Genomic DNA, 25,647 nt, shown 5'->3' on the forward strand with positions numbered 1-25,647 from the left:
ACATACTATTTTAGAAATACCAAGTCACTGCAAACCACACTGAGACAAAATAATGTCTCATTTGGGCAAACCAAATATAACAATTTGTGGTGTGTGTTGGTTAGTATAGTGACTTTCTGCCAAATATGTCTTGCTAAGGCAATAACTAGGCAATAGTTGCATAATCAAGTGCAGATATGTTATTTGTGGTGCATCCGTTGCACCATACCACAATTCACAAATTTGTTATAAGCATGTTATATGCTTTGCTACGATTTGCCAACTGCATGGCCATCAGTTTCACCGATTTAGGTTCTTATCAAGGCAGAATTCAGTGTCGTTAGATTTCATAAAAACATGGCTTTGTGACCTCATGAGACACTGTGTGGGTTACATCTTGTTAGAAATGCATGAGTATTCCTAATATAAATGGCGAGTACCGACCGGTATGTCCGTAGTCTGGTGATATGCCCTTATTTCATGGAAAATATGTTTAGCGAAAAGGTGAAAAGGATTCTTGAAATAGTAACCAGTCCCGTCCCTTTCGGGTTTGAAGAGGAAGGTCTTCTGATTATATAAAAAGATTATTTTATATAATATTATAAAAAGAACGATAAAAAAAATTATAATTAGGGAGAGACCCCTGCCAAATTGGCGTCTGGCGTGATACCCCTGCCAAATTGGCGTCCGGCGTGTTTACAAGAGTCCTTGGACTCTGGTGGTGATTGATTCTTCCTGTCTCCTCGGGGCCTCCTCGTACCAGTATAAATAGTTAATGACCTTTGTCTCCTGTGTTCTTCCTCCTCCTAGTACTTTGGTGTTATGTTCTAGGTCACAGTAATACATAGGTTTACCTTCAGTGTGGTGGCTCTGAACATTGGGAAGGGTTAGGGAATGTCGGGGAGTGATGACATTCAGTGGGCTGTACACCAGGTGATCGTCCTTTTCCCCAGAGGGAGAGTCCCTCCCAATCAGGTCCTTTAGCATTTAAACCACCTCTAGGGGGTGACTATTGGGTAGCCACCGCACCTCCCTAGCCTCATGGGAAAGTGCTCCCCTTGGGGAGAAGTGGCGAAACCTTGTGAATCCTCAATTTTTTTTCTTTTATTATACAAATGGTTTATTACAAACCTTATATAAATTCAGATTAACATAAATGTATGTTTTAGTTACTGTACCATTATACATTTTTCACTTTTTTAAAAATTGAATCGTACTAATTAAAACTGGTATGCCTACCCAGTAATATGAAACGCCACAGTACTTCATCACTTATAACGTAATCAAAATCAGCTTAAGTGCTCTTTCCTTAGTTCCTGCTGAGAGGTGCACACTGTAACCAGATATCTTAATGTTTCCTTGTGACCACCACACAACCAACATGTAGCGCTATCTCTCTTACCTCGTATAGATAACGCTTCGGCCACATGAATCAGATTAAGTCTAAAACTCAAGAAGGTGTCTCGAAAAACTCTGTCTGGACATTCAATTAGGTAATTCACGAGGCAACCCCTTTTTTTTCGATTCTCTGGAGATTACACCATAAGACTTGTATTCTGTTCTCTTTTGACAAATTAAAATCCAATCGCTGTCCAACAATTTTCTTTTTCGCCTGTTCGGAATAAGCCGCAAGGGCTTCACAGGTCATGTTGTGTTTCTCCAGAATGCGAGACCATTTTTCCTTGGAGGAAATCCTCCATGTAGGTCGAGTGGACACCCTCCCATCAGTGCGTAATGGGAGTTCCCTTTAACAGTCAGTAATTTGCGATACAGCATCAGTGCGCTCAATTCGACCCAGGCAGTCATTGAGTTCAATTCCAATTCATAACGCTCTAGAACAGTGGGTACATATGACAGCAATGGCCACAACTTTCTCCAAATCAAACCTTGTAATCTATTTAAGTCCAGGCCTCTATTTTGTTTAAGTGGTCCCCCAAACATGGCTTGTTCTTCAACATCACCATTGTTCAGCAGTTTTGACTATCTAAACAATTTGGTTTTCCTGTGGGGGTTTGAACCTTAACTTATGTCATCTCCGGCATGCCTTTACATTCATGTTATTTAAGATTGCTTATCCTTAAGGTGGGTGACCTGGTTGCCATTGCTTCCACTAGGCGTCTGGCTGAACTTCAGGCTTTTTGTGTGCCATTACCTTGTTTTCTCCAAGCAAAAGGTAACCAAGGGTGAGGCAACCTTCTTTCCAAGATTGTGACAGATTTCCTCTTCCTGTGTTTTTTTTCCCTCCTCCTCATCCTAAGGCAGAGGAGAGGTTTTGCCCTCTGGACCCCAAGGGTGCTCGCCGCTAATATGTCTCCTGAACTGGGGATATCCGCAAAGATTACCAGTTTTTTGTGGGTTATGCTAGTGTCTGTGCAGGCAGTGCTGTTACCAAGCACACCATGTTAAGGTGGATTGTCCGCTCTGTCACTGAGTGTTAAGATCTTGCAGGGTAAGAGGTGCCTGAGGGTCTCAAGGCTCATTCAAACAGACGTTACTGTTGCAGGAGGCCATGCGAGTAGAGCTTGCCTAATAGGAATGCACGCGGAGAGGAGGCACAACAAAACACAGCAAAGTGCTCTTGATTGTGATGAATGAGCGAACGGCTGACATCGTGCCTGCTGTTTTGAAATCTTCGGCTGCATGAAGACTTCTAATTTTTGCCGCCATTGTGCTGACAAGACCCCAAGCCTGAGGGGGTGGAAGCTCCTCATGCGAAGATTCTTCCTTTACCCCTGCTACTAATAACAAGTTGGCAGTGAGGCCGACACCACACTGTGTTTAGAGCCTTTCATCAAAGAGCTGCCCCCCCGCTTGCTTGCATCAGGTTGCACTACCAATACTTAGAATTGGTTTAAATAAGTGTGTGTAATTCCGATTGTTGTCTACAGTACATCCTCCCCTGAAGAATTTCCCGTGAATAATTCTCTTGAAGAAATATGGGAATGAAACATGTCGAGTCTCTCTGGCTGTGAGATAACTGTCACGGTTTTAATTAGGCATCAAAAGCTGTTGTCTACTTAGAAACAATAATAGGATCTTAATACTAATGTAATAGATCCACAATTAGACATCAGATTGGTATTTGTACTTAAGATGCTAATGTTAGATATTGTGTATTTTTTATGTGTTTAGTATACAATTGGATGTGTGTGTTATATTATTAACAACCTTTAATGAGAAATATTGATTACTTCAACTGCTTTACTGTTTTTCTGTCTATTAAAGGTGCAGGTGTTCGTTTTTAAGTTTAACACAGAACCCCTTTAGTTCTATCTTTGGTGTTTTGTTTTTTTTCCTGACTTTTATATACACTTTTTCATATTTTTTCACTTGAGGTTTGTTTCGTTGCTCCACATATATGGATTACTGTGGTCGAAATACTGGTTGTATTTATATGAAAAAACTTTTTAATATGGAATGAATTTTGTAATAAAATATACATATATTTTTTCATTAACGCTTGTGAGTGTAGTCTGTTGCAACTGAGGAGGGCAGTTCATTAGGTATCCAAACTATTGCTGTTGGATCCTTAAGGGCGAGGACTTGAGAGGAGCTAGGACCTTCTGTTTGTAATAATACAAGTTCAATTGGGCACTGTCCTAGGCCTCTTTTCACAAAAAAACCCAGTCCTTTGTAGTTCTTTGGTCATTCAAACAGAGACCTGGCTGCTTCTTCTATTCTCTAGAGGAATGTCCCTGTGTTTTACATCCATCAAGTGGCTAAATTGGCCCCTGGCACACATTCACAAACATTATAGCCTGGTTTCCTTGTTGATTTGGGGCTCTTACGTGGCCAGGCGGTGCTCCAAAGATTCTGGTGTAGGTGGTGGTTTTTCTCTTCTCTCCCCTCCAGGGTCTGTTCTTTTGTGAGTCTAAGGGGAGAAATCTGTTAGAGGAAGGTATATATTGGAAGAACAAATTACTTCCCTCTCAATAATGTTCTTTCTGATGGGGTAGACCTTTCTCCCACAAGATCCTCTTCGAATGGATTGTCGTCCAACGTATTCCTCATCTATGACCTGTTATGTCCACAGCTGTGCTGCTTCGGAATTATTTTCGCCAGAGGGTACCCTGCGTCGATGGCATCGGGTCGATGTCCCTCGAAGGCCTCCATCGAGGGTGACGTCATTGGATGTTAGAAGTAGCACGCACGGCGCCCATAGCCTCAGTTCGGTTTTTTTCCGCAAACCTGTTTCCTTCGAGAACTCGGCATGCATCGTGTTTCCTTTTCCATTCGGTATTGTCTTCTACCCCGATGACCCCGCGGTCTGGCTTCAAGAAGTGTCGGGACTGCAGGCACAAGATGTCTATCAGACCCGCATCGTATTTGCCTGTGGTGCCTGGGCGAGGACCACACTACGATGACTGCTCGAAGTGCCAGTCGTTGACTGCCAAGGCCTTGCGGGAACATAAGCGGAAATTTAAGGTAGGCCGTGTATCCAAACCCCGTAAATCAAGTTTGTCGGTCTGTCTACCGATGAGTCGAGAGGGGACACTCCTCATAGGAAGAAGTCCAAGCGGTCCAGGTCCTGTAGTGGTTCGCGCCACTCATCCTCTTCGTCGAGGCAGTCCAGGAAGCGGCGTCATCGTTCGCCTTCCTCGTCCTCTTCCGATGACGCCTACCTGAAAAAGGTGACCTGCTCCACTAAATCCTCAACCCCGGGGGAGTGGGATTCTTTACGGGAGCACATGTTGCTGCTTTTCCAGTTTGTCCGCGCCTTTGGTAGAAGCCGGCAAGGAACGGTCTCGGCCGATACTCCCGTGCCTTCGGGCCCGGGTGGATGGTGCGATAAGCATCGGGAGCCTTCGAGGCCCTGCTCGGACAAGGCATCAAGGGATCACCAGAGACATGCCAGGTCCAGGTTGCGTTCTTTGTCTCCAGCGAATCCGTCGAAGCCTGCAAAATCGTCAAAGCCATCGACGCCATGCCCGTCGAGTGAGTGTCAGGTCGTTGCCCTCGGAACCGCCAGTGCCATTGCTGCCATCTGGGCTGATTTTACCGGTGGAAGCCCCTGTGGCTGTGAATCCTCCAAGGAAGGCTACTTCCAATTCTGTGAGGTCTCTCCCTGATGAGGTTACTCCTCTTCAGAGGAAGAACTTTTTTCAGTTCCTCCAGAATATCTGAGGATAAAGAAAGGTCCGATGAGGATGTGGGTCCTTTTGGTCTACCGTATGCGACTCCTAATGTTCCAGAATGTCTCCTTTCCGAAAAGAGTCGGATCGAGGATCTGTGTCAGTCTTTTGCATGATGCCAATGGACTTGACACTTTTCCAGAGGTGGAGTTTGGTAAGCCGAATCCTGGAGATCATGCCGACTCTTCTTATCAGAGATTAATGTTGATTGTTTTAGAGGACCTGGGTTGGTCCAGGCCTCCGATGCAATTTGATCAAGATGATTTTACTGACATCTTGGATCAGGGTCCGTGCACTGACCCGGTGTTGCCATTTCATGTAGCATTGCAAAAGAGGGTGGCTGCTACTTGGATTCCCTCAGAGACTATTCTGGCATTTAACAAGTTGTTATTGAAGAAATAACGCCCATCCAGTAGCAACTCTGGCTATCTGTCCACACGCCCCATTCCCGAGAGTTTGGTGGTTCAGGCGACTACGGCCACCTCGAAGCAGGCAGTGTACCCTACCATCCCTCCTGATGGGGACGATAAACGCATGTATGGATGGGCGCGCAAGGTATCTTCTGCTAGGAGTATGGCACTGAAATCGGACAGCTCCACCTGTGCCTTAGCGAAATGGAGAGGTGGTTCCTTTCCTTATTATCCTTATTACTCCTCATTTGGTAAGGCGAGAGGGATGGCCAGTCAAAGAGGCCAACGTAAGTTCCCTCGTGGTGGATGAGGTAGGGGTGCCAAAGCGCTGCCTCTTTGCCATCAGGTACTGCCGCCGCCGCTTCAAAACCGCTCTGAGGCCTTGAGTCATGGTTCACCGGTAGGGGGCAGGCTGTCTCAGCATCTAGAAGAGTGGCGAGCCATTACTTCAGTTGCGTGGGTTCTGGAGACAATAGCCCACGGCTACTGCCTTCCTTTTCTCCGCCGGCCTCACAACAATCCACCGGGAAAACTCTTTGAAGATTCCGGATCTGCTCCTTGTACAGGAGATTTTTTGACCCTGCTGAAGAAAGACGCTATAAACCAATGCCTGTGGCAGAGAGGAACAAGGGTTGGTATTACGCATATTTTTTGATTCCTAAGAAGGACGGAGGACTGAGACCCATCTTGGACTTGCAATACTTGAACAAGTTCCTCCAGAAAGACAAGTTGAAGATGGTCACTCTTTCTCGGACCCTTCAGGCCCTCCAGCTTCAGGATTGGTTGGTGTCATTGGACCTACAGGATGCTTATTTTCCATCTCCAGCACAGGAAATACCTGAGGTTCGCAGTTGGCGGCTCGCACTATCAGTTTCGGGTCCTGCCGAGGGTCTTCACAAAGATCATGGTGGTGATGGCAGCACATCTCAGGAGGGGGATTCACGTCTACCCCTTCGTGGACGATTGGCTGTTCAGGGCATGTTCTCACCTGCCACTCCCTTGACAAGCTGGGCTTCTCCCTCAACTTCAAGAAGTCGCAAATGACACCTTCCCAACAGCTCCAGTACAAAGGGGCTGTGTTGGACACGTCTTTGGGGATGTAGTCGACCCCCAAGGTGAGGGCTCAACACCTTCTTCAGATGGTCACAAAATGTCAACAAGCCCAGAGTCTGCCGGCTTTCAAATTCTTAATGTTGTTCGGCCCAATGGCATCCTGCATTTTTCTGGTGCCAGAGGCCTGATTGAGAATGAGATCCCTTCAGTGGGCTCTCCGGACTTAATGGTCCCAGTTCTCGGGCAAGATGTCGGAACTCCATCATGTTCCGATGAAGGTCTCGCAGGAGCTTCTGTGGTGGGCCAGCGAGTAAAATCTCATGAAGGGAGAGCCTTTTTGGCAACCATGGCCGGATGTCACTGTAGTGATGGACGCTTCCATCACGGGGTGGGGCGCTCATACAAGCGATCCGTCCATCAGCGGTCGTTGGTCTCCATCGGAGTCCAAACTACACATCAATCTTTTGGAGCTGAGAGCCATCGGGCTAGCACTGAAGGCTTGCCTGCCGTCTGTACAGGGGAAGAATATCCTGATAATGACAGACAACACAGTGGCCGTGTATTACCTCAACAAGAGAGGTGTAGGGTCACTACCTCTGTGCAGCGAGGCACTGCAGCTCTGTTTCTGGGCAATTCGAGAAGGAATCTCCCTATCGGCAGTTCATCTAGCCGGATAGGAGAACATGGGGGTGAACGCCCTGAGCAGGCAGAGCGCAGTCTCCCACAAGTGGCAACTCGCTCAGGAAGTCCTTCAGGAGATCCTTCACTGTTGGGGAGAATTCTCATAAATGGATAATTTTCCTTACCTAATGAGTCCCTCAGCAGCTTTGCTGGATTTCTAGGATTTATTTTTTTCACCTGGTAAGAGTATGAGCCATTTTCTCACTCTAACATGTGTTTTGCTGTGTGTGTTTTTACCATTTGTGTGATCTTGGGCTCTGGAGCCTCACCTACTCCATGACCATCATTTTATGTGTTACACAGCACCTTCAGTGCAGTGACATAGGGTTGACTTTGAGACTTCCCACTGACTCAATTTTTCTGGGACTGACTACTGTATCCCAGAAACATGTAAAGTTGCCATTAACTTTATGTAGTCTCTTTAAATCACAGACCCAGTACAAACCATCTTACATGGAATATTGGAAAGGGTTAATTCCTCTCCCCTTTTGTCTGTTCTTCTTGGAGCACTGTTTCGCTCCCTCATCAAGACTTGGCTGGTGGCAGGGGTAACTACTCTAATTTGTCTACCACAGTTATCTTATATAACCATGGTATTGTTTTAGGCTATTATTTGAGCCTCGAACATAAACCCGTTTGACCAAATATATTTTATTTTGGCTCCAGCTGGGTTTATTCGCCATTTCTTTTTGTTAGTCTTTCTCGTGTTTTTCTCTGCACGCCAAACCGGGGTTGATTCCTTTGTTCGCTGGCTTTTCGCAGGCTTCTGCACAGAAGCCCTCCTTAAGGCGCCTGAAAGTCTGGGTAGGCAGGATGTGAGGGAGGGGTCTTAGGACCCCTGCCATGGGTTCCCTTGCTAACCCAAGTTGCACTCCTGTTTGATTTGCTGGGTGACTGTCCTTGCCAGGACAGCCACCCTGCTGTGTGATTGACAGCCAGGCTGTATGAATGGAGGAAAACTGCATAAAAAAGCAGGTCTCTGGCACTGGAAAGGCAGAGTCGCCACTGGAACGAAAGAACCAACCAGGAGCTGATGGAAGAGGACCCCTACGACTGAGCCGCCCGGTGAAGCCCTGTTGCAGGTCCGAATCTTCAGAATCCGACGACAGAGAAGGTCCTCCAGGAAACTTCTTTCCTTGAGCTGTTGGGACCAACCAGTTTGCCGAAACTGCAAGCCAGCCTCTGGTCGAATTCGCTGTACAGAGCTACAGTGGGCCGGATAGCCAGGAAGGTCTGATCCTGGTTGGGTTTAAGGAGTGCACCTTTTATTTGTTGCTTTGCTCTGCTGCTGGTTTCTTCCCTGGGTAGTGGAGGACCCTCCAGTCTTCCTACTACTGGTCAGTCCGACAGTCGCTTCAGGAACCGTGAGCCTGCAGGAACGACCAGGAGCGTCCGCCTCAGCTACAGCTTCCGCTCAGTTTTAAGGTACTGTGCAAATCCAGTTGTTCGTTTCGCTCAGCCGTGGTGAAAGTGTTTGTAATCTTTCTCCAATCCGAGGGCTTGTCCTTCTCTTCGAACCAACTTTTCTACCAACCAACCTCGTCCGGAATCCGTGGCACAAACTTCACCGCGAAGTACCCTGAACCGTGTGATCTTGAGCAAAAGACTTTTGTCTTATTGACTTTGGCCCTAAGCCTTTTCTACCTGATCCTATCACTGTAGTTCCTCTTGCTTGATTACCCTGAGTACTTACCTGTTGGTGTGGTTCAATTTCTATTAACTTTGTCTTTCCCTCCCTTTTAAATTGCTAGAGTTCCATTTTGCTCCCACTTCATTTTGTGAGCTTAACTTGTCTGGAATTTAAGGGAAGTGGTGTATTAAGAGTATGATTTTTAAACTCCTTATAATAGTGAAATGTTATGCAACTGAAGAGTAAAATAAATGTATGTTCTTTTATTTGAAAACCTTGAGTCAGTGTTTGCCTGAATCATAGTAATTGCTGTACTTTGTGCAACTATTTGATACTGCTCACTTACTCTTGAGGTGTCTGGCTGCTCAGCCATCGCTACCACTTTACTGTGTAGTGTGCATGCTTGTACCAAAGGTGAATTTGTAACTGTCACTTGTAGTCTTAATCATGTGTGGTGTTCCTAAAGGGTACTGCATATAATTCTGCCTAACATTCATCCTTTGGGGAACCCCTCAGGTGGACCCGTTCGCGACCGGAAGTGCAAAAGGTACTGCTCAAGGGAATTTCCTCTGGGAGGAACTCAGGGAGACTCGTTCGTCATGGATTGCTTCTTCCCACTACTGTACATGTTTCCTCCAGTCCCCCGTCATTCCTCAAGTTCTCAGAAGTTTGCAACGGTTCGGGACCCGCATGATCCTCATTGCTCCGGATTGGGCCAGGAGAGCGTGGTACCCGGACCATCTAGAGCGGTCCATCTGTCCTCCAATGTGTCTTCCCCAAAGACAGGATCTTCTCTCGCGAGAGGAAGGTCGGGTTCTCCATCCAGAGGTCAAGACTCTCAACCTTCATGCATAGTTTGAGAGGTTGAGATATAAGGATTGGGGCCTCCCGGATGACTTGATGGAGGTGTTTGCTTTCGGCCAGGCGGCCGGCAACAATGTCCCTGTACCATTGGCGTATGTTTTGCAACTGCTGCAGTGGACAGAATGTTGATCCTTTATAGTGCTCAATTTCGGAGGTTCTCTCCTTCTTGCTTTCTTTGGCCCATGTGGGTCTTCAGTTGGGAACCATTAAAGATTACTTAGCAGTTCTGTCTATATTTAAGTACTCGTCGGAGGAATGCTCTCATTTTAAGATTTCACTCACTCTGTTTCTGGAAGGGCTCACAATTGTGTTCCTGCCGTCGCCTTTTCAGATGCCAGTCTGGGACCTTAATTAGGTTTTGAAATTTCTGATGAGTGCTCCATTTGAACCTTTGCACTCTTGTCCGTAAAGTTTGTTGACATTTAAGACTGTTTTCTTAATTGCAGTTACAACTGCTCGAAGAGTGAGCGTGTTGCAGGCACTTTCTTCTAAGCCACCCTTTACTTTGTTCCACAAGAACAGGGTTGTATTGAGAGTACGTCCGTCCTTTCTACCTAAGGTAGTCTCAGAATTTCATTTAAGCCAGAAGGTGGTGCTTCCCGCCTTCTGTCCTCCTCCTCATCCTATTAAGGAAGAGGAAAGGCTCCATAGATTGGGTCCTAGGAGAGCCTTGAGCTTTTATCTCTCTAGAATCTCCAAAGTCATAGTGGACAACCAGCTCTTTGTGGGGTATACTGGCCACTGATTAGGACAGACTGTTTCTAAGCAGACCTTGTCTAGGTGGATCATCCTCACTATTTCGGAATGCTACCGGTTGGCTGGCAAGGGCCCTCGTGAGGGCTTGCGCGCTCTTTCCACCAGGGGCATAGCTACATCGACATCCCTGCAGACGGGTGTGCCGGTGAAAAACATTTGTGACACTGCAACGTGGTCTTCCATGCTCACGTTTATTAAGCATTACTCCCTGGATACTTCCCATGCTCAGGATATTGCCTTTGGTAAGGCAGGCCTTTACTCTGCCATTTAATTGGGTATATCTAAATTCTTTTCCCTCCTCCAATCATGGTTACTGCTTTGGGAGTCTGTCATAGATGAGGAATACGTTGGAGGACACAATTAATTAGAAGAACACTTACCAAACTGGTAACGTTCTTTCAACTGGATGTTACTCCAACATATTCCTCATCGCCCTCCCAGCCTACCCCTCAAGAAATTCCCCTGCCATTAAAACTTTTGTTCCCTCAAGGCTAAACGCAGTCGATGCTGCATTATGGGCACATGTGCCACACGTGAGAGGGGGGAAAAAATATGAACTGAGGCTACGGGTGCTGTGCGGGCTACTTATAACAACCAATGTCACTCTCATTGGGACATCGACCCGATGCCATCGACGCAGGGCGCCCTCTTCTGAAAAAATTTCCAAAGCAGAACAGCTGTGGACTTTACATGTTATAGATGAGCGATACGTTGGAGGAACATCCAGTCGAAAGAACGTTACCAGTTTGGTAAGTAACTTGTTCATCTCCCTCCCAACCTGCCCGTATTTGTGGATAGCTTGTGCAACTCCAGCAGTTCCACAGTCCCCCATCTGCTGAGTGCTAGGGAAATAGGTTGAACTAGGGTAATTGCGTCCACTGGCTCCATATATACTACCCTCCCATCCCCCTATTGTCATGTCTGGTATCATCCGTGCGGAACTGCACGGACACAGAGCCAGAATGTGCTTCCTCATGGCTGAAAAGATTTCAGATGAGGCACTGGGAGAAAATATCTAAAATGAGTAATCTGTAGGAAGGATTAATACATCAGAAACAACGTTTCTGAGAGGCAGGTCATTTTGTTATTTTGTAAACTAAGAAAGTTTGGAAGTGGACATTTTTATCGCCAGTACTAACATACCCGATTGAACGATATAACATTAGGCCAGTGTTCAATATTGGGGGTACCTCGGCATCAGGGCCATCTCTTATTACTTGCTATTGAAGTGAATTACATCTGGTTAAGCAGATTCAGGTCTGAAGGCACCGAGAGAATACTGAGCAGCAGAGCTGCCATTTGTAGGACCTGCTGGACTTTGAGTGAACCTAAGGGATAGGGTCACAAAATCTGAATACAAAAATAATCTTCATTTAAAGTTTGCTTGCTTACATAACATGTTTTTGTGGACACTTATTGAATGTTGTGTGTTATACTAAAACAGCACATTGCCGAATTAAGCCTTTTGACTCCTCGGTCATGTCTATTAGGGGAGCCAGGAAACCCTGTTGCCTAGCTGTGGGTCGGATTCCACTCCCTTAACTCTGGCAGCGAGTAACCTTACAAAAAGGTATGGACGGCCAAGTGTAGATTAGCTTTCTCCCGAATAGCATTATGCTTAGCTATGGAGCGGCACAGTAGCCCACTTACCCATTGTATTTGCCTAGAGCTGTTGCTGGCTTCCATTGAATAAATATATCTGCATTCCAACTCGTTCCTTAATCCCACAAATAAGGCAGATGTTCATGGAACTTTGTTTTTACTTAGATTAAGCAAAATTGTTTCCTTTTTATTATAATCCCAGGAGGCAATGCTGCAGGTAAAGATCCTTCTTAAGCTACTTTTGTCTGTTGAATTGTTAGCTGTGTTTGTCAGGTTTACTCACTTTACAGAATTCCAGGCCCAAAAGGGATTCGTTCGATTTTATTTAGGGTGAAGTTGGTGTCTTAGAATACCTGTGTCCTGGTCCTATCAATGGAATATATATCAGCTACTTGGGCTAATCCAAGGCTGTTTGTATGTGTTATGCATTTAATGCCATCTACGGTCTAGACACTAGTGTGGTCAGACCATGCTCAAGAATATTTGTGGTTATCGTTCAGTATGGTGTGCTTTTTAGCAAGAATTCCCCTAATTCCTGTCATCAGGGTCTTTTGATTTATCTTCCTGATTTAGCGGTACGAGTGATGCCCCCCTAGTCACCAAGTTCTTTCAGTGGTAGCGTGGCAGGCCAGCTCAGGCCTAACTCTCAGGAGGTGGAGTAGCATGGTTAATTGGTATTTGTGAAAAGTGTGCACTGATTCTCGGAGGCATGTCTGTGATATGGAGGGTCGGCCCCTGACTCGCCGTGATTGTTCACAATTAAGGGAGGAATGGTCTTGTTGTCACCATCGCCTGTTTAGCTGACGCAACCCATCGCAGAAACCTACAAATAAGACACCATCAAAAGTATTTCATGTTTAAGACTTGCTGTTTGACACTGTGAATGTGTTACAGCTGAATTTCGTGCATATTTTGTGGACAATACATAAACTCATTGTGAAGTGCAAAAGAATTCACAATATCATTGCTTCACACTGACATTCTTTGTAAGTCTATTAAGGCCATTATCAATCAGTCTTGCTAATGGCAGCACCATGGTCCTGTAACTTGGATCCAGTCACTAGAGTTGTACGTGCAGGCCGGCTATCTGTACTGTTATTTTAATTTTTATTTAGTGCTGGCCCTATCCAGAGCGTCTCAGAGCGCCTTATATGGTTCAAAGTTTGGAAATGTGGGAGTTTGTAAAAGGAGTTTCAGAATGTTTTCAGGAAACGATAAGAAAATTAGGATAGGCAAGTGATAGCAGAGTGGAGGTGGTCAGGGTTATTTGTGGGGAAACAGATCGGTTTTGAGGCTCTTAAAGTGTTGATGGAGGATTCGGTGTGTATGTGAAGAGGTATGGTGTTCAATGCCTTTGCTGCTCATTGGGTAAATGCTTGTTTTTGTGTGCATGTACGTTTGCAGAGTGGATTGTGTGGAAGGTGTTGGCTGACTTGGCTGGTGTTTGGTGTGGGTGATGGGTTTGGTTTTGTCTTGAAAGCTATATTGGGTTTTGAAGTTGACGGCTTTGAATACAATGCAGAGTCCTTTAAAGGTAATCAATTCTGAGGTATGGGGAGCAAAGTGACCCGGGCAAGAGTAGGGGTGATGTGTGAATGTTTAGGTAGGTGGAGGAGGAGTCTGGCCGCTGCGTTTTTAATGGTTTACAGGGGTGGGCAAGAGTGCATTTGGGGGTAGTACAGTGAGGAGATGCTAAACGCCCCCGACCTTGCATGGTCCATTCGACATGCGTGCTGTGAAACAAACGGTCAACGGGAAGATACATTTCCCTTTGATAGTTTAAGCCAGCCCAGGAGTGCTCCATCATCTACAACAAGCAATTGAGGGAGTACTCTCTTTACCCTTGGCCATTCTGGACAAGCTGCTCCTGCAGTGCAGAAAGGGACACCAAGACACTTGGTACGACTATTAATCCAAGAGTATGTGGTTCCCAGGTCGAGGGTCTGAGCCAGAGCTCAAAGAACGATATTGAGATCAGCGGTAGTCAGTGATGCAAGACAATACAATGATGAATGTCTGAGAAAATAAGAAATGTATGAAGTCTTTTGGGAAATTGGATAATTTCTGTATAGAGAATCTAATGAAGTATGAATGACCCACAATAGATTAGTGACTAAATAGCATATCATAGTGATTTTTAACAACTTTGCGCTTGATAAAAACAAACTTGGCAAAAATAATTTTTCCAAAAGGAGCAAGGATATTATTTAATTTTTGTTTGGTGCAAAAGCCAACCCTCAACACCCGTAGGATTACTTAGAGTATTAGGCAGACACACCATTTTGGGTTGTGTTTTTATTGGTGACAACAAATCAAACTAACCAATGAGCGATAATCATCGATACACTAGCGGATGTCAGCACTTTTCTATTAGAGGCTTCGGATTAAGTTTGGCTGGAAGGAAAAATAAACTCCTAAGCCCACAAAAGACAGCAAAAAGTGCAGGGGACTACCTCATTAGGCAAAATGTTGGTTTTGAGAAAGATTCTCTTTTTGTTGCTATCTTACCATAGACTTCAATAGGGCATCCTATATTTTTGCAATTTTCTGCATCCTGACCTTACTTTTTGGAGGTAAGTAAATCCCTCTGCTTTCCATTCCTTGCTTTTGCTTACTTTTTATGGGGAGACTGAAGATCCTTAAGATCAGGACCTGTCTCCCTTAGTGGAATTCTTGTGTTTCTAAAACTGCACACCTTCCCTTGCCAAAGTGTCCCTATAACATTTTCTTTTGTAACTTTGGCGTTCGACTGTGTCCAGATAGGCTGGTGGCACCAGATATTTTTCTATCGTCATTTTTGCTTTTTACTCGTGCGCGTTTTGCATTTTACCATGTAATTCCATTTAGAGTACCTTATGCTCTAAAATGGTTGTGCCACACGATTATCTCCTATCCTTTGGCCATTGAGTGCCTTGGCCTGCTTCCTGCCCTCTACGCCCTGAAATTGCCATATACAGAAAGCCCTTTCCCAGGCAAAGCCTCTGCTTTCTGGACAAAGTGATGGTATGTGTGGGTATACAACTAATCATAATTTAATCATGTCATCTAGTACATCCTATCTTGCCCTCCAACCAAACTGTCACTCCTGTGATGTCTAGTCCCTAGAGAGAGGTGGTGTGCCACTTATCTAGGGTGAGGGGACAGATGGAGGCTTGCCCTGGCTATACACAAGGCAACCAGTAATAACAAAAAACACTTGTGGATCACTTCACGCTGTTACACTCTGATAGAGATCATACGGGAATCAGTTACTGTAATTTCCCTGTTTGATGAACTCCGATGTAATCAAAAATATTAAGGCTAAAAAACAAAAGCTAACCGAGCTATGTTTTAAGTTTCTGTAAGCACAAGTATACATGCATGAAACGAAAGGGGGGAATCATTCAATTCGTAGGAAACCCTATAAATTGATAGTGACCAACCGGTTTCAGTGGTATCTGCGAGTACAACCACCTTCTTCAGGACCTTTGGTGTTAATCTATGCACCAAAATGCAAATCGCTGCGTAGGGCGCAGGGTCTGCATCTGTAGCAAGAGATAAACGTGGTGAGGTAAGGAGACAGGCAGGCGAAAGGAAAACAATATCAATACTGAACCCACGAGCACTTACAAGTTGGAAAAATGCATCATGCTCTCATTTGGTCAGAAGTGCCAGGAGTGGTCTCTTACCCCAGTTTGTAGCCCCAGTCTACCTCGGCCTGCTCGCTGCAATGTAGCCTCTTTAAAAGAATGACTAATGATTAATCCAGCGACCTAAATGCAATAAGAACTACAGCATTAAGGTTATATACGGAAACTTTAAACATAGCTCAGCTGGCTTTTGAGCTTTCGTTTTTTAGCCTTAATATTTTTTATTACATTAGAGGTCAGAAAACAGGGAAATTAAAATAACTGATTCCTGTATGATCTCTACCACGGTGAGACACAGCACGAAGTGTTCCACAAGTGTTTTTCATTACGATGTACTATGACATGATTAAATTATGATTAGTTGTATAGACCTGTACACATGTTGTGTGATTAAGTTAGGGTGGTGTACAGGTTACCTACCCACCCCCAGTCCCGATTGTGTTTACTGGTATGTGTGGGTAGCCGGATAAGGGTTGTAGGTCTGTCTGGACCATTCTGCATGGATAGTATAGCTCAGTGGCATCTCGCTTGCCTTGGAAGCAAGACCATGCAGAGCGACACAGGTTTGAATCCTGGTTCCGCGCTTACGGTATTAAGCATGTTATAAATAACCAATTATTATACTTATTCCACATCCAAGCCTGAGGTTGTCTGTTGCCGGGCAAATGTGGTGGCCCAATACTGTCCATGATTGATCAACTCCTGACAATTTGAATGGTGCTGGTCCTTACCATTGGTGGGCTTGGGGGCAACACCAGTCTAAATCCTTGATAGGAGTCCTCCTGCAGCCATTCAACAGATTATCCTTGGAACCAAGAACACTGAGAAAGAAAATGCAGCCCGCTAACGACCCAAGGACATCCATTGCAGTTGACCGGCATTGCCTCAGCCAAGCCCTGCTCATCTCTCCTGATCTTCGGAAGGCCCTTGTCAATGCTTCAACCCCTGGACTAGGGGGAACAACTTGTCCTGACCCCTGCCCGAGGATCTGTGCCCACTGATCCTTCGGTAGTGTCCATGGACCCACCTGGTGGACTGACCAGTTCTCTCCTGTGCTACCTTGCTGCACCAGTCACTTTCCAGAGTTCAGCTTGTGGAACACGCCACATGTCCCTGAAGTTTCGGCCTTCCTGACTGAAGAGAAGCCATGCAAGGCCTGCTTCTTTGCTCCTGCCATAAAGATAGCCTGTCATGCCAAGGAAATCCAGTTGTCCAGTCTTTAGAACCATCTTGTCAAGAGTCCAGAACCTCCAACTAGACGGACCCAATCCTGATGCTGAATGTGACCTCCGCACCTGCTGTCCCTGGACCTCCCTCAACTGGATAAAGCCTAGAAGTAAGTGGGCCTTGTGGATTCAGGAACCGCTAAAGTGCTTTCTGAAGAAATCTGAATAAAAGGGGTCGGGGGAGAGTTTGCATAACCTATTGCAAGGAACTCATGGTGGCATCAGTAAAGACACACAATTGATCACAGTTCAGGAGTGTTTATTAAACGGTATAATGGGTGAGAAAAAACGCCTAATCTAAAACGAAATCTAAGATGGGAGCAAGCTACGGCCATCAAAAAAGGCAGTCCTAGTGGTGTCTTGTCAAATAAGTGCCTATACTAAAAAAAAAAATTATTGCCAATCTTTAACAAATAAATTACAAAGTAGTGTGGAATAATGTTCACAAGAAAAGAAAGAAGTGTTCGCCAAATGATAAGTCAGGATGGTAGGCCTGGGTCTACCTTCTCCACGTTTTTAGCACGGGACAAGGCAGGTGCTTTGAGCACAGCACACTCTTTGGCCTCGCCAGCACAAGGTTTCCTTTCAACGATGCCAGGACCTTCTGGGGCCAAGTCTCTTTCCTGCAACGTCTCTTGCCTTAAAAGGCTGGCTGAACCAAAACAATAAACAAACAAAAGTTATTTGGTAATCTTTTTCACGTTTGGTGATTGCTCTTTGCCCCTTTCCATCCCTCTCAGACCTGCTCTGATCCCTCTTGCAATGTGGGCCTCCCTCAATCAGGTTCACTACGGCCTTTCACTCAAAAAAATTTCATTCAGAAGTCTCAATATCTTGCTATTCATTGTGGACATCCCTCAGCCGGGTTCACACTTGTCATCACAATGTTCACGGACACATCACTGTTTCCCCTCAATTTGCAGGCATCCCTCTGTCGGGTTCACTTTTGCCTTTCTCCAAGATGTCAAAGATTTTCAAGTGTATGAGGGGCTTTGCTTGACCCCCGTAGGACCACTTTGGCACTTCTCTCCGGCCTCTCTTCAGACCTCTTGGCTTTCATAGTTTCAACAAAACTAAAATACAACCCAAAAAAAGAATTCAGAGTCCTTCGAATGAGTGCAACGCCTGACCACTCTGCTTTTGAACCTTTTTCTGGGGTTTCATTAAAGTTTATTTACACAAATTCTTTGAACAACAAGGTCGCCGACTGCAACCTTGGGCCCAACACAGTTTGATTTTACTATCTATCGTCTTGGACTCACCAGCTATGCTGTACTGTCGAGTATTCTTGTCTTGTGAGTCAAGGACGGCACGGCGGCGGCAATCACTTTCTCCTGCTTTGGCTATCAGCGCAGGGGAGCCCTGTGTGCCATTGACACCTGTCACACCACACGCCAGCTGGACTTCCCGGTCTTATGATTTCCCTTTCGGAGGCTTGGCGGGCACGAGTTGAAAAGGGCAAGGGCAGTTCCCCCTTCATTGTCCCATGTCTCGCTGCCTTTCTCCTCCGTTTGAATTGCCAGTCCGGTGTAGCTGTTTCCTCGTGCGTTCAGCCTTGCTCATAGTGTGCTCTCGTGCTCTGCCTTTTATCCCTGTGGGGAAGGGAAAGGGCCGTCAGGTGTGCGTAGCTATTGTCAATTGCCTGTCCCGTGTTGGGACACGTCAGGTAAACGAGCCTGATGTTAGTCCGCTGTCTTTCACGGTGTAGGAAAGTGTCTGTGCCGGAAAGGGGGGCAGGAGGGGCTAGAACTTCTAAGATGGGGGGCAAAAGCGGTTAAAGGGAAGGGGGTACCACATCTAGCCCTTCAGTGTCCCACTTCCACCCCATCCAGGTGATCCTCCCACACTCTGGATCCAATAGCGATGGCACTGTCTTAGCCACTTGGATGACAGATCCCCAGGGACTATCAAGTGAGACACTATTTCTACCCCCCTCCCACCTTTAAGATAGTATGGGCATAAAGTCTTAACCCTATATCTCCCTTCCCTGACTAACATTGGTGGTAGTCTGGCCAAGCTTTGAACAGTGTATTCAAAGGCCTAATAAATAATTGTATGTGGTTCCCCTTCTGTTTAGCCCACATTATTGCAGTGCTCTGTATGTGTCTCACTGTAGCCCTCGACTACTCCCACACCCTCATGCGAATCTAAGCCTTGCTGTTATGCTACACTACCTTCATTGAGTTTGGCTAAACACAAGTGACTTCTCCTGTTCATTATAAACGGGTGGCCTCTGAGAATCCCTCTCACCCCGTATGGTTGATTCTGAAAATGAATTTTAACAGTGGCTTTCGGCCTAACGGTACTTTCCTCACAAGATAAACCTCGCCCTGTTCCTTACAACTGAAGGGGCTGCGATGTTAATCATGGCAGTGGCTCAGTACCCTATGTCTGCAGACACATTTTCATACAAGAGTCACCCTCCATCCTTTCTATTCCGTCATAGCGGAAACATGCTATTTTTATGGGTGGAAAAAAGATGAGTAACCTGAGAGAAGCCTGGAGGCACGGGATGGAGTCTGAGCTGTGAGATGAGCGTTTCCCTTCAAAAAGAATGTAACATTAATCATTTTCACAAATAAATCCCTGTATAGACCATTTAAAGCTGGCCCACATTCTCCAGTTTCTTCTTTTAACTAGATTAGTGTTCTAGAATCAAAATAGATCATAAACATAAAGTATCATCCAGTGAGCTTCAATTGTTTTCTCATTGTATTTGCATTTTGGTTGTAGGGAAGTGTACCACACTAAGCGAATGCAGCATGTCATCTCAGTGAAGTGGACATCCGACAACAAGTACATCCTGTGCGGCTCTGACGAGATGAACATCCGTATATGGAAGGCAAATGCCTCAGAAAAGCTTGGCATGGTAAGATCTCTCAATTCTAAGCAGACTATGTAGCTGTTAGGGCGGTTTTCTCCTTTACTAAATGTGACCATGCTTTCAATCTCCATGAAAAAGTTTCTTGATTTAATTCATCATCTCTTAATATTTCACTGAAAGCGCCACCTCTCCTAAAAGTATGTTTTGAAAGCGATTCACCAGTGATGCTACTTTACTTCTTGTATTGTTACTCCACAACAGGTGGGAGTTCTGTTTGATGAATGGTACATATTAAAGATTTGAGCAGTTTAGCAAAAATTAAGTGAGCGTAACTGTTAGGATACAGTTTATCGAAGTCAGTACCTGGGGTAGGACTTGGAAAAGCCAACAAATGGTTAGCAAGGTATTCACAACCCAGTTGAGCAAAGACACTCTTAAGTAGCGTTGACAAAGCAGCAAGGCTGAACTCACAAGAAAGGGGACACTGTTGTGTAGTACATTTAACACTTAGCAGACTTAAGGCTCTCTCAATTCCTGAGTCATGGCAAAATGCAATTGTAGTGTATATTTATAAGAAGGGTGATGAGCTATTACCATCTAATTATCGGCCTATTGCCCTTCTGGACTTCTTAGCAACAGTTGTATTGGATGCTCTAAATGACTGGACTAGGGGAGGGGGGCTGATCTGTTTTATCTGTATCAGTCCAGTTTCCACAAGGGTCAGTAAATGGATTTGTGCCATCAATGTTATTTAAATAGAATAGATTAAAAAGGAAACATTTGTATGCCTGCTTTGGAAACCTTGAGGCTGCCTTTGTTCTTATTGATAGAGGTATCCTATGTAAGAAGTTGAAAGCATGGGGATACCTAGTGATATATTGGAAATAACTATAATTCTCCATACCAACTCGAGGATCCAGGTTCAATTGAGTGGTGAGGGGGCTGTCCAAGACAGTATGCACACAACGAGGAGTAAGACGATTATGTTTTGGCTCTGTATCTCACGAATCTGAGTTCCTGGACAGAGGAGGGTGCTTCTTCCCTAAAGATAGGCTTGCAGTCCGCTATAGTCTCCTGCATACGGATGCTTTGGTCATTCTAGACGAGATCCCCATTGGTTTGCAACATTCCTTCGACAAACTGGCTCTTTTCATGGATGCTCATGGGCTTGGCATTAATACTGTAAAAGCAAAGATCTTGGTATGCCAAAGAACCATCCCATTATCTGAAGAGTAAAAGGTACACCACTTGGGATGGTGGATAGGTATGTCTACCTGGAATTCATAAGTCTAAAACCGTGCACCAAGATCTAATGAAGAGGAAATTAAGTGTTCTCAGGACAGCTGAGACGCAATATTTTTAAATTGGGGAAATGTTCTCTACTGCTTGTTATCACTTACTATAAAACCAAGCTTCTTCCGGCTCTATAACATAGACTTGTACGCGATTTCCTCCCAACCAAATTGTAACTCATTGGAGGGTACTATATGGCGTAGAGCACTTGGTCTTCCTAATGGTGTACCAACAGCAGTGATCAAGCATGAGCTTGATTTAATGTCTATGAAGACTGCTTTTGAATGCAAGTTGCTATTCTTTTTTTGGAAAGATTAGATGCCCGCAAACAAACTCCCTTTTTGGAAGCTTTCCCACAAACCATGCTGTTGGAACTTGATGGATCACTTGAGACATTAATTCGGGAACCAGCCAAAGTTAAACATGCGCTGGAGGAGAGGCACTGGATCTCCACTTACGAGGCAGTGTCCATGTACTCTCTATTCCAGAATACCAATAAAGTTGCAAAGCCACCTTTTTAGTCCGGAACTGTATGTGCAGAAATTCACATCACCGGTATGGAGTGCAATGTTTCTGCGGCTTCGGCTAAATCTCCTTCCTACTTACTAGTTAGTGAGGCCTAGAACTGGGATGCAGAGGGAAAGGCTCTGCAGACTCTTTGCTGTTGGAGCAATTGAAACAATGCATCATCTTTGATTGTTCTACCCCAACATACTTGGTCTTTGAGCTGTCTGCATCTTCTTTTTTTGTAATAGATAACAGGCTTTTTGATCCAAAACTAGTCTGGACAGAGGTGTTGATGGGAGAAGGATTTTGCTAAGTTTAGCGGTTTAATTTTGTATTGCTGAGATTTTTTTTGCTTTCTTCAAATGGGGGAGGAGGGGAGCAAAAAAGAGGGGAAACCCCGTTTTGTATTTCGCATTTTTAAGTAATTTCTTTTTGTTTATTTTGCAACTTATACAGCGCACCTAGCCCGAGGACATCTAGGCACTGTTCTTGACAATGAGTTAAAGGTGGTATTGAGGTTCCTTACTGGCGTATAGGGTTACTTAGATACGCGAGTTACAATGGTTAGATAGTATCAGTTTCAATGGTTGCATAGTTTGACAGTTGACATAGGTGCACACATTTCACACTTAAATATTTTCCTAGGTGACGTAGGAAGAAGTGGTTGTTTAGTAATTTGGCCTTATGAGGTTACAGCATTGTGTGCAGTTATTTTTGTAGCTCCTGAGTAAATAGCCATGTTTTAAGCTGTTTGCGAAAGGTCCAGTAAGAGGTTTCCGATTTTTGCCGCTGCTGGTAAGTTTTTCCATAGCTTGGTCGCTACCACTGGATGTCTTAAAAATAATCTGGGATTTGTATTTGCTTTTACTTTGTTGTATATGGTTTATGTAATGTTGGTGTAACTAAGGTGCTCGTCAGTCGTGACTAAATGTCCAAAGGATAGGTCTGCTATCCAAAACGGATTCTAACTGACCCGACCACTATTCTAACAAACTAAGGTCAGGAGAATGACTCCCTTCTCCTGATTTACAAATATTCTCTTCTTACTTTCTGTAACAGTTCCTGTAGTTCTCTTTGCAAACTTTTGGCTTTCCTCTCCTCTTTAAGGATTACTTTCTTTGGCCTTTGTCGAATCCTTTGATTCAGGCTAATATGTTCTGGGTATTCTTGGAACGTGTCTTTTCCTATGCGTTTGCAATTTAGCTTCAACCTTTCTTGGCTTAGTCTGTCTTGTATTTAACTTATAGCTGAGGCCTCTCTTCCCTTCACTTTAAAATATTGTTTTTCGGTTACATTCCCCTTAATGTTCCTTGAGTAACTGGGAGTTTGGGTAGTGTGATTCATGTTGCATGGATCCCTCTCTCAATATTATCCTCTTTCTTAAATTAATACTGTTGAAGTTCATCCTATTTAGTTTATGATTACGTTGTTTGTACTGCGACGATTTTCTGAGCTTGTATGAGTCCAGCTCAGCCTCCCGTTCTCCCTGTTACTTTTGCTCTCCCGTTAGAATGTCTCTGCAGCCTGTACTGCTGTGGGACCTTCTCCTGCAGTCGGCTTCTCTGTCTGCTCTCTTCCGCCAGTGTCTTCTCCTTGCAGTTCTCTCGCTATCTTGGTTTATGACGGGGACCGGAGCATTTGCCAATTCCTAATCAGTACAGTGTGTGAAGAATCCTGTGGATCACTCACTGAAACCCTGCCTAAAATCTCCTTCTAGATGGCCAGCGGAAGGCAAACTCTTCTTGATCCCAACCGTGGGGGTGGTGTACTGTGGGAGGATCACCTGGGTGGAGACAGGACCAGGGTAGTGAGGAGAATCCGTGGGATGAGACACAGTATTTCCTCTGAAAGGGAGAGTCTTACCACTGTGCCAAAAGAGGTCATGGCTTATTGTCATTTTAATGTGTCTCAACCTTCTATTAACTCTAAGGTTGTGAACCCTAAGGTTGTAACGTCAAAGTACACTATATTAAAAGAGGCACTTTTTCGTGTTTAAAAATAAATGCCTTCCTTCCAAGGGTGCACAACAAAGGATTGTGGAAATGTCTTCTCTACATCTTCTTCCTCTATGCAAGTTAAAGCCCACAGCCCCTCTGTTAAAAATGTTAAGGGAATTAAATGTACCCTTATAAGTAATAAAGAAATAGAAAAACATAACTTTGGGTAAAAAAAAAGACCTGTCCTAGAGGGACTGAGACGAGGAAGAAGGCTGAAGAGGCATATAAATGTAGTGGTCAGGCAATTAAGCCTAGCAGCCATGGCTCGAGTGGCTCACAGCTGAAGCCAATTGTCAAACCTTTGTGACATAAAGGCCCCAACAGGAAAGCAGCAGAGGAAGGAGCAGGAGTTTGAAGGCTGGCAGTAGTAGTAGTAGCAGCAGAGGAGAAGCACAAAGCTGGCAATTCACGAGGAATTGGGAGCACAGAAGGGACACCGGAACGTGCAGACAGCAGATTTTACTTGCATGTTCCGAGGAGGTTCTGTGTTCCAAAAACCTGTATTGCAGAGGAAGACTTGATGAAAGTAATGTTTTCCCCATGTGAGCTATGATTGCAGAGCCAATAGTGTGCTGGAGCCCAAGGCTTGAAGCAGAAGGCAAGCCAAGGGTCTCGGGAGTGGAAGAGACTCCCTACTAAGGTAGCCAGAATGGAGACCCCCAACCTGGTGAAGGGTGTGGGTCCCAAGTGAGCCCGAAGTAGTAGCAGTAGTCGAAGTGTGGGAAGCAGAGCAACCCGCAACCGCAGTGTCCCTGAAGCCGGCGAGTGAAGCAGTGTTCAGATTCACTTAACAAGCCTTACTAGTAACTGTAACCAGCTCCAAAGAGGCTCATGTATAGTTAAAAGCAAGTAGCAGTTGTTTGTTGTTAATAAGCAGACTGGTAACAATGGAAATGTAGCCTTCACGCTTATTCTGAAAGCTGCAGTGTTACGTGAGAAGTAAAAGCTATTACATCCATTGTTGAACTTTTTCATATTATCGTAGTGGTCGTGTGTCCTTAATTGTACATAATGCTTACTGAATCCATTCCAAAAACCTGACATTGGCATCTTGTAAGAGTTAGAAATGAAATTGCATCAAAAGAACGCTGCATGTGACCAATTGTGTTTCCCTGGGGAAGTCAGAAGTTGCCTCTGATACTATCCGGGGAAATACAATTTCATCCAATACTTTAAGTTTAAAAATATACCTTTAAAAGAGTAGTCACGTCTGCCTAATTATGTTTTCACTTTGAAGACTGAACCTTGTATTATCCAGAATTGAAATTCTTTATTTCAAGAAGTTACTATACTGAAGAGGAGAACAAGCAGTACCCAAGTCAAGAGGCCAACCCCTTTTATAGTGAAACACCTCGTTAAAACCCTTGCACCTAATCTGTGAAGTTGTCAACAGTCCAGTGGCCTCAGATAGAAGTGTGGCATTGTTACCTGAAGCTGGAAAAGGGACACCATAGCTTCTGGGTAATTACTTGGGCAGAAATGTGTGAGAAAGCTAGGGAAGAGCAGCTGGGTGCTTGTAAATAATTTACAGACGTTAACCTGCAATGCTACGACTGCTGAAGCTGAAAGGAAGTAAGTCTTGTGGGGAGAGGTAGGTTAACTTTGTGGCACTTGTGCAAACGTAAGAGGCAAAGGAACTGCCCCATATTTTGGAAAGTCATTAAGGGAAGAGTGCCCTGCACCTGAGGAGGTCGAAGTGTCTTGGCAGAATTTGCCTGATGATTAAGAAGTTTAAAGCAGTGATAGAAGTACTTGAACTGTGGTGGTATATAAAGTTGTCAGTGGATGTCACATTGGAGGGATTTGAAGTAGTGGCATGCTGTGGGACGAAGGTGACTATTCTCATAGTAATAACAGTAGAAGAGTGGTTGTTGAGGACAAGATTGCCGATGCAGTAGGTAGACATGCCGGCAGCAGCTCTGTCCTCAAGGTTTTGCAGGGTATCCCACCACCCAGGGACCATCAGATGCACCCCAGAGCAGAGGCGACAAGGCGTTTGAAGCCTGAAGCAGATTCGGAGCAGGAGTGGTTTGCCAAGCAGCTAAACTTAACTTGGGCTCGGTT

The 25,647-nt window shown here is 44.9% G+C and overlaps 1 protein-coding gene across 1 annotated transcript in view; it reads left to right on the forward strand.

The window, feature by feature from the left end:
* DCAF13 (DDB1 and CUL4 associated factor 13) overlaps positions 1 to 25,647 on the forward strand; it is a 675,264-nt gene that overhangs the window by 469,697 nt on the left and 179,920 nt on the right. Inside the window, exon 9 of the mRNA XM_069621473.1 lies at positions 19,696 to 19,831. Coding sequence (XP_069477574.1) covers positions 19,696 to 19,831 — 136 coding nt within the window. The remainder of the gene's footprint in view (positions 1 to 19,695; positions 19,832 to 25,647) is intronic.

The sequence above is a fragment of the Ambystoma mexicanum genome, chromosome 5q, assembly GCF_040938575.1.
Source record: "Ambystoma mexicanum isolate Mex_15411 chromosome 5q, UKY_AmexF1_1, whole genome shotgun sequence".
NCBI classification, from domain to species: Eukaryota; Metazoa; Chordata; class Amphibia; order Caudata; family Ambystomatidae; genus Ambystoma; species Ambystoma mexicanum.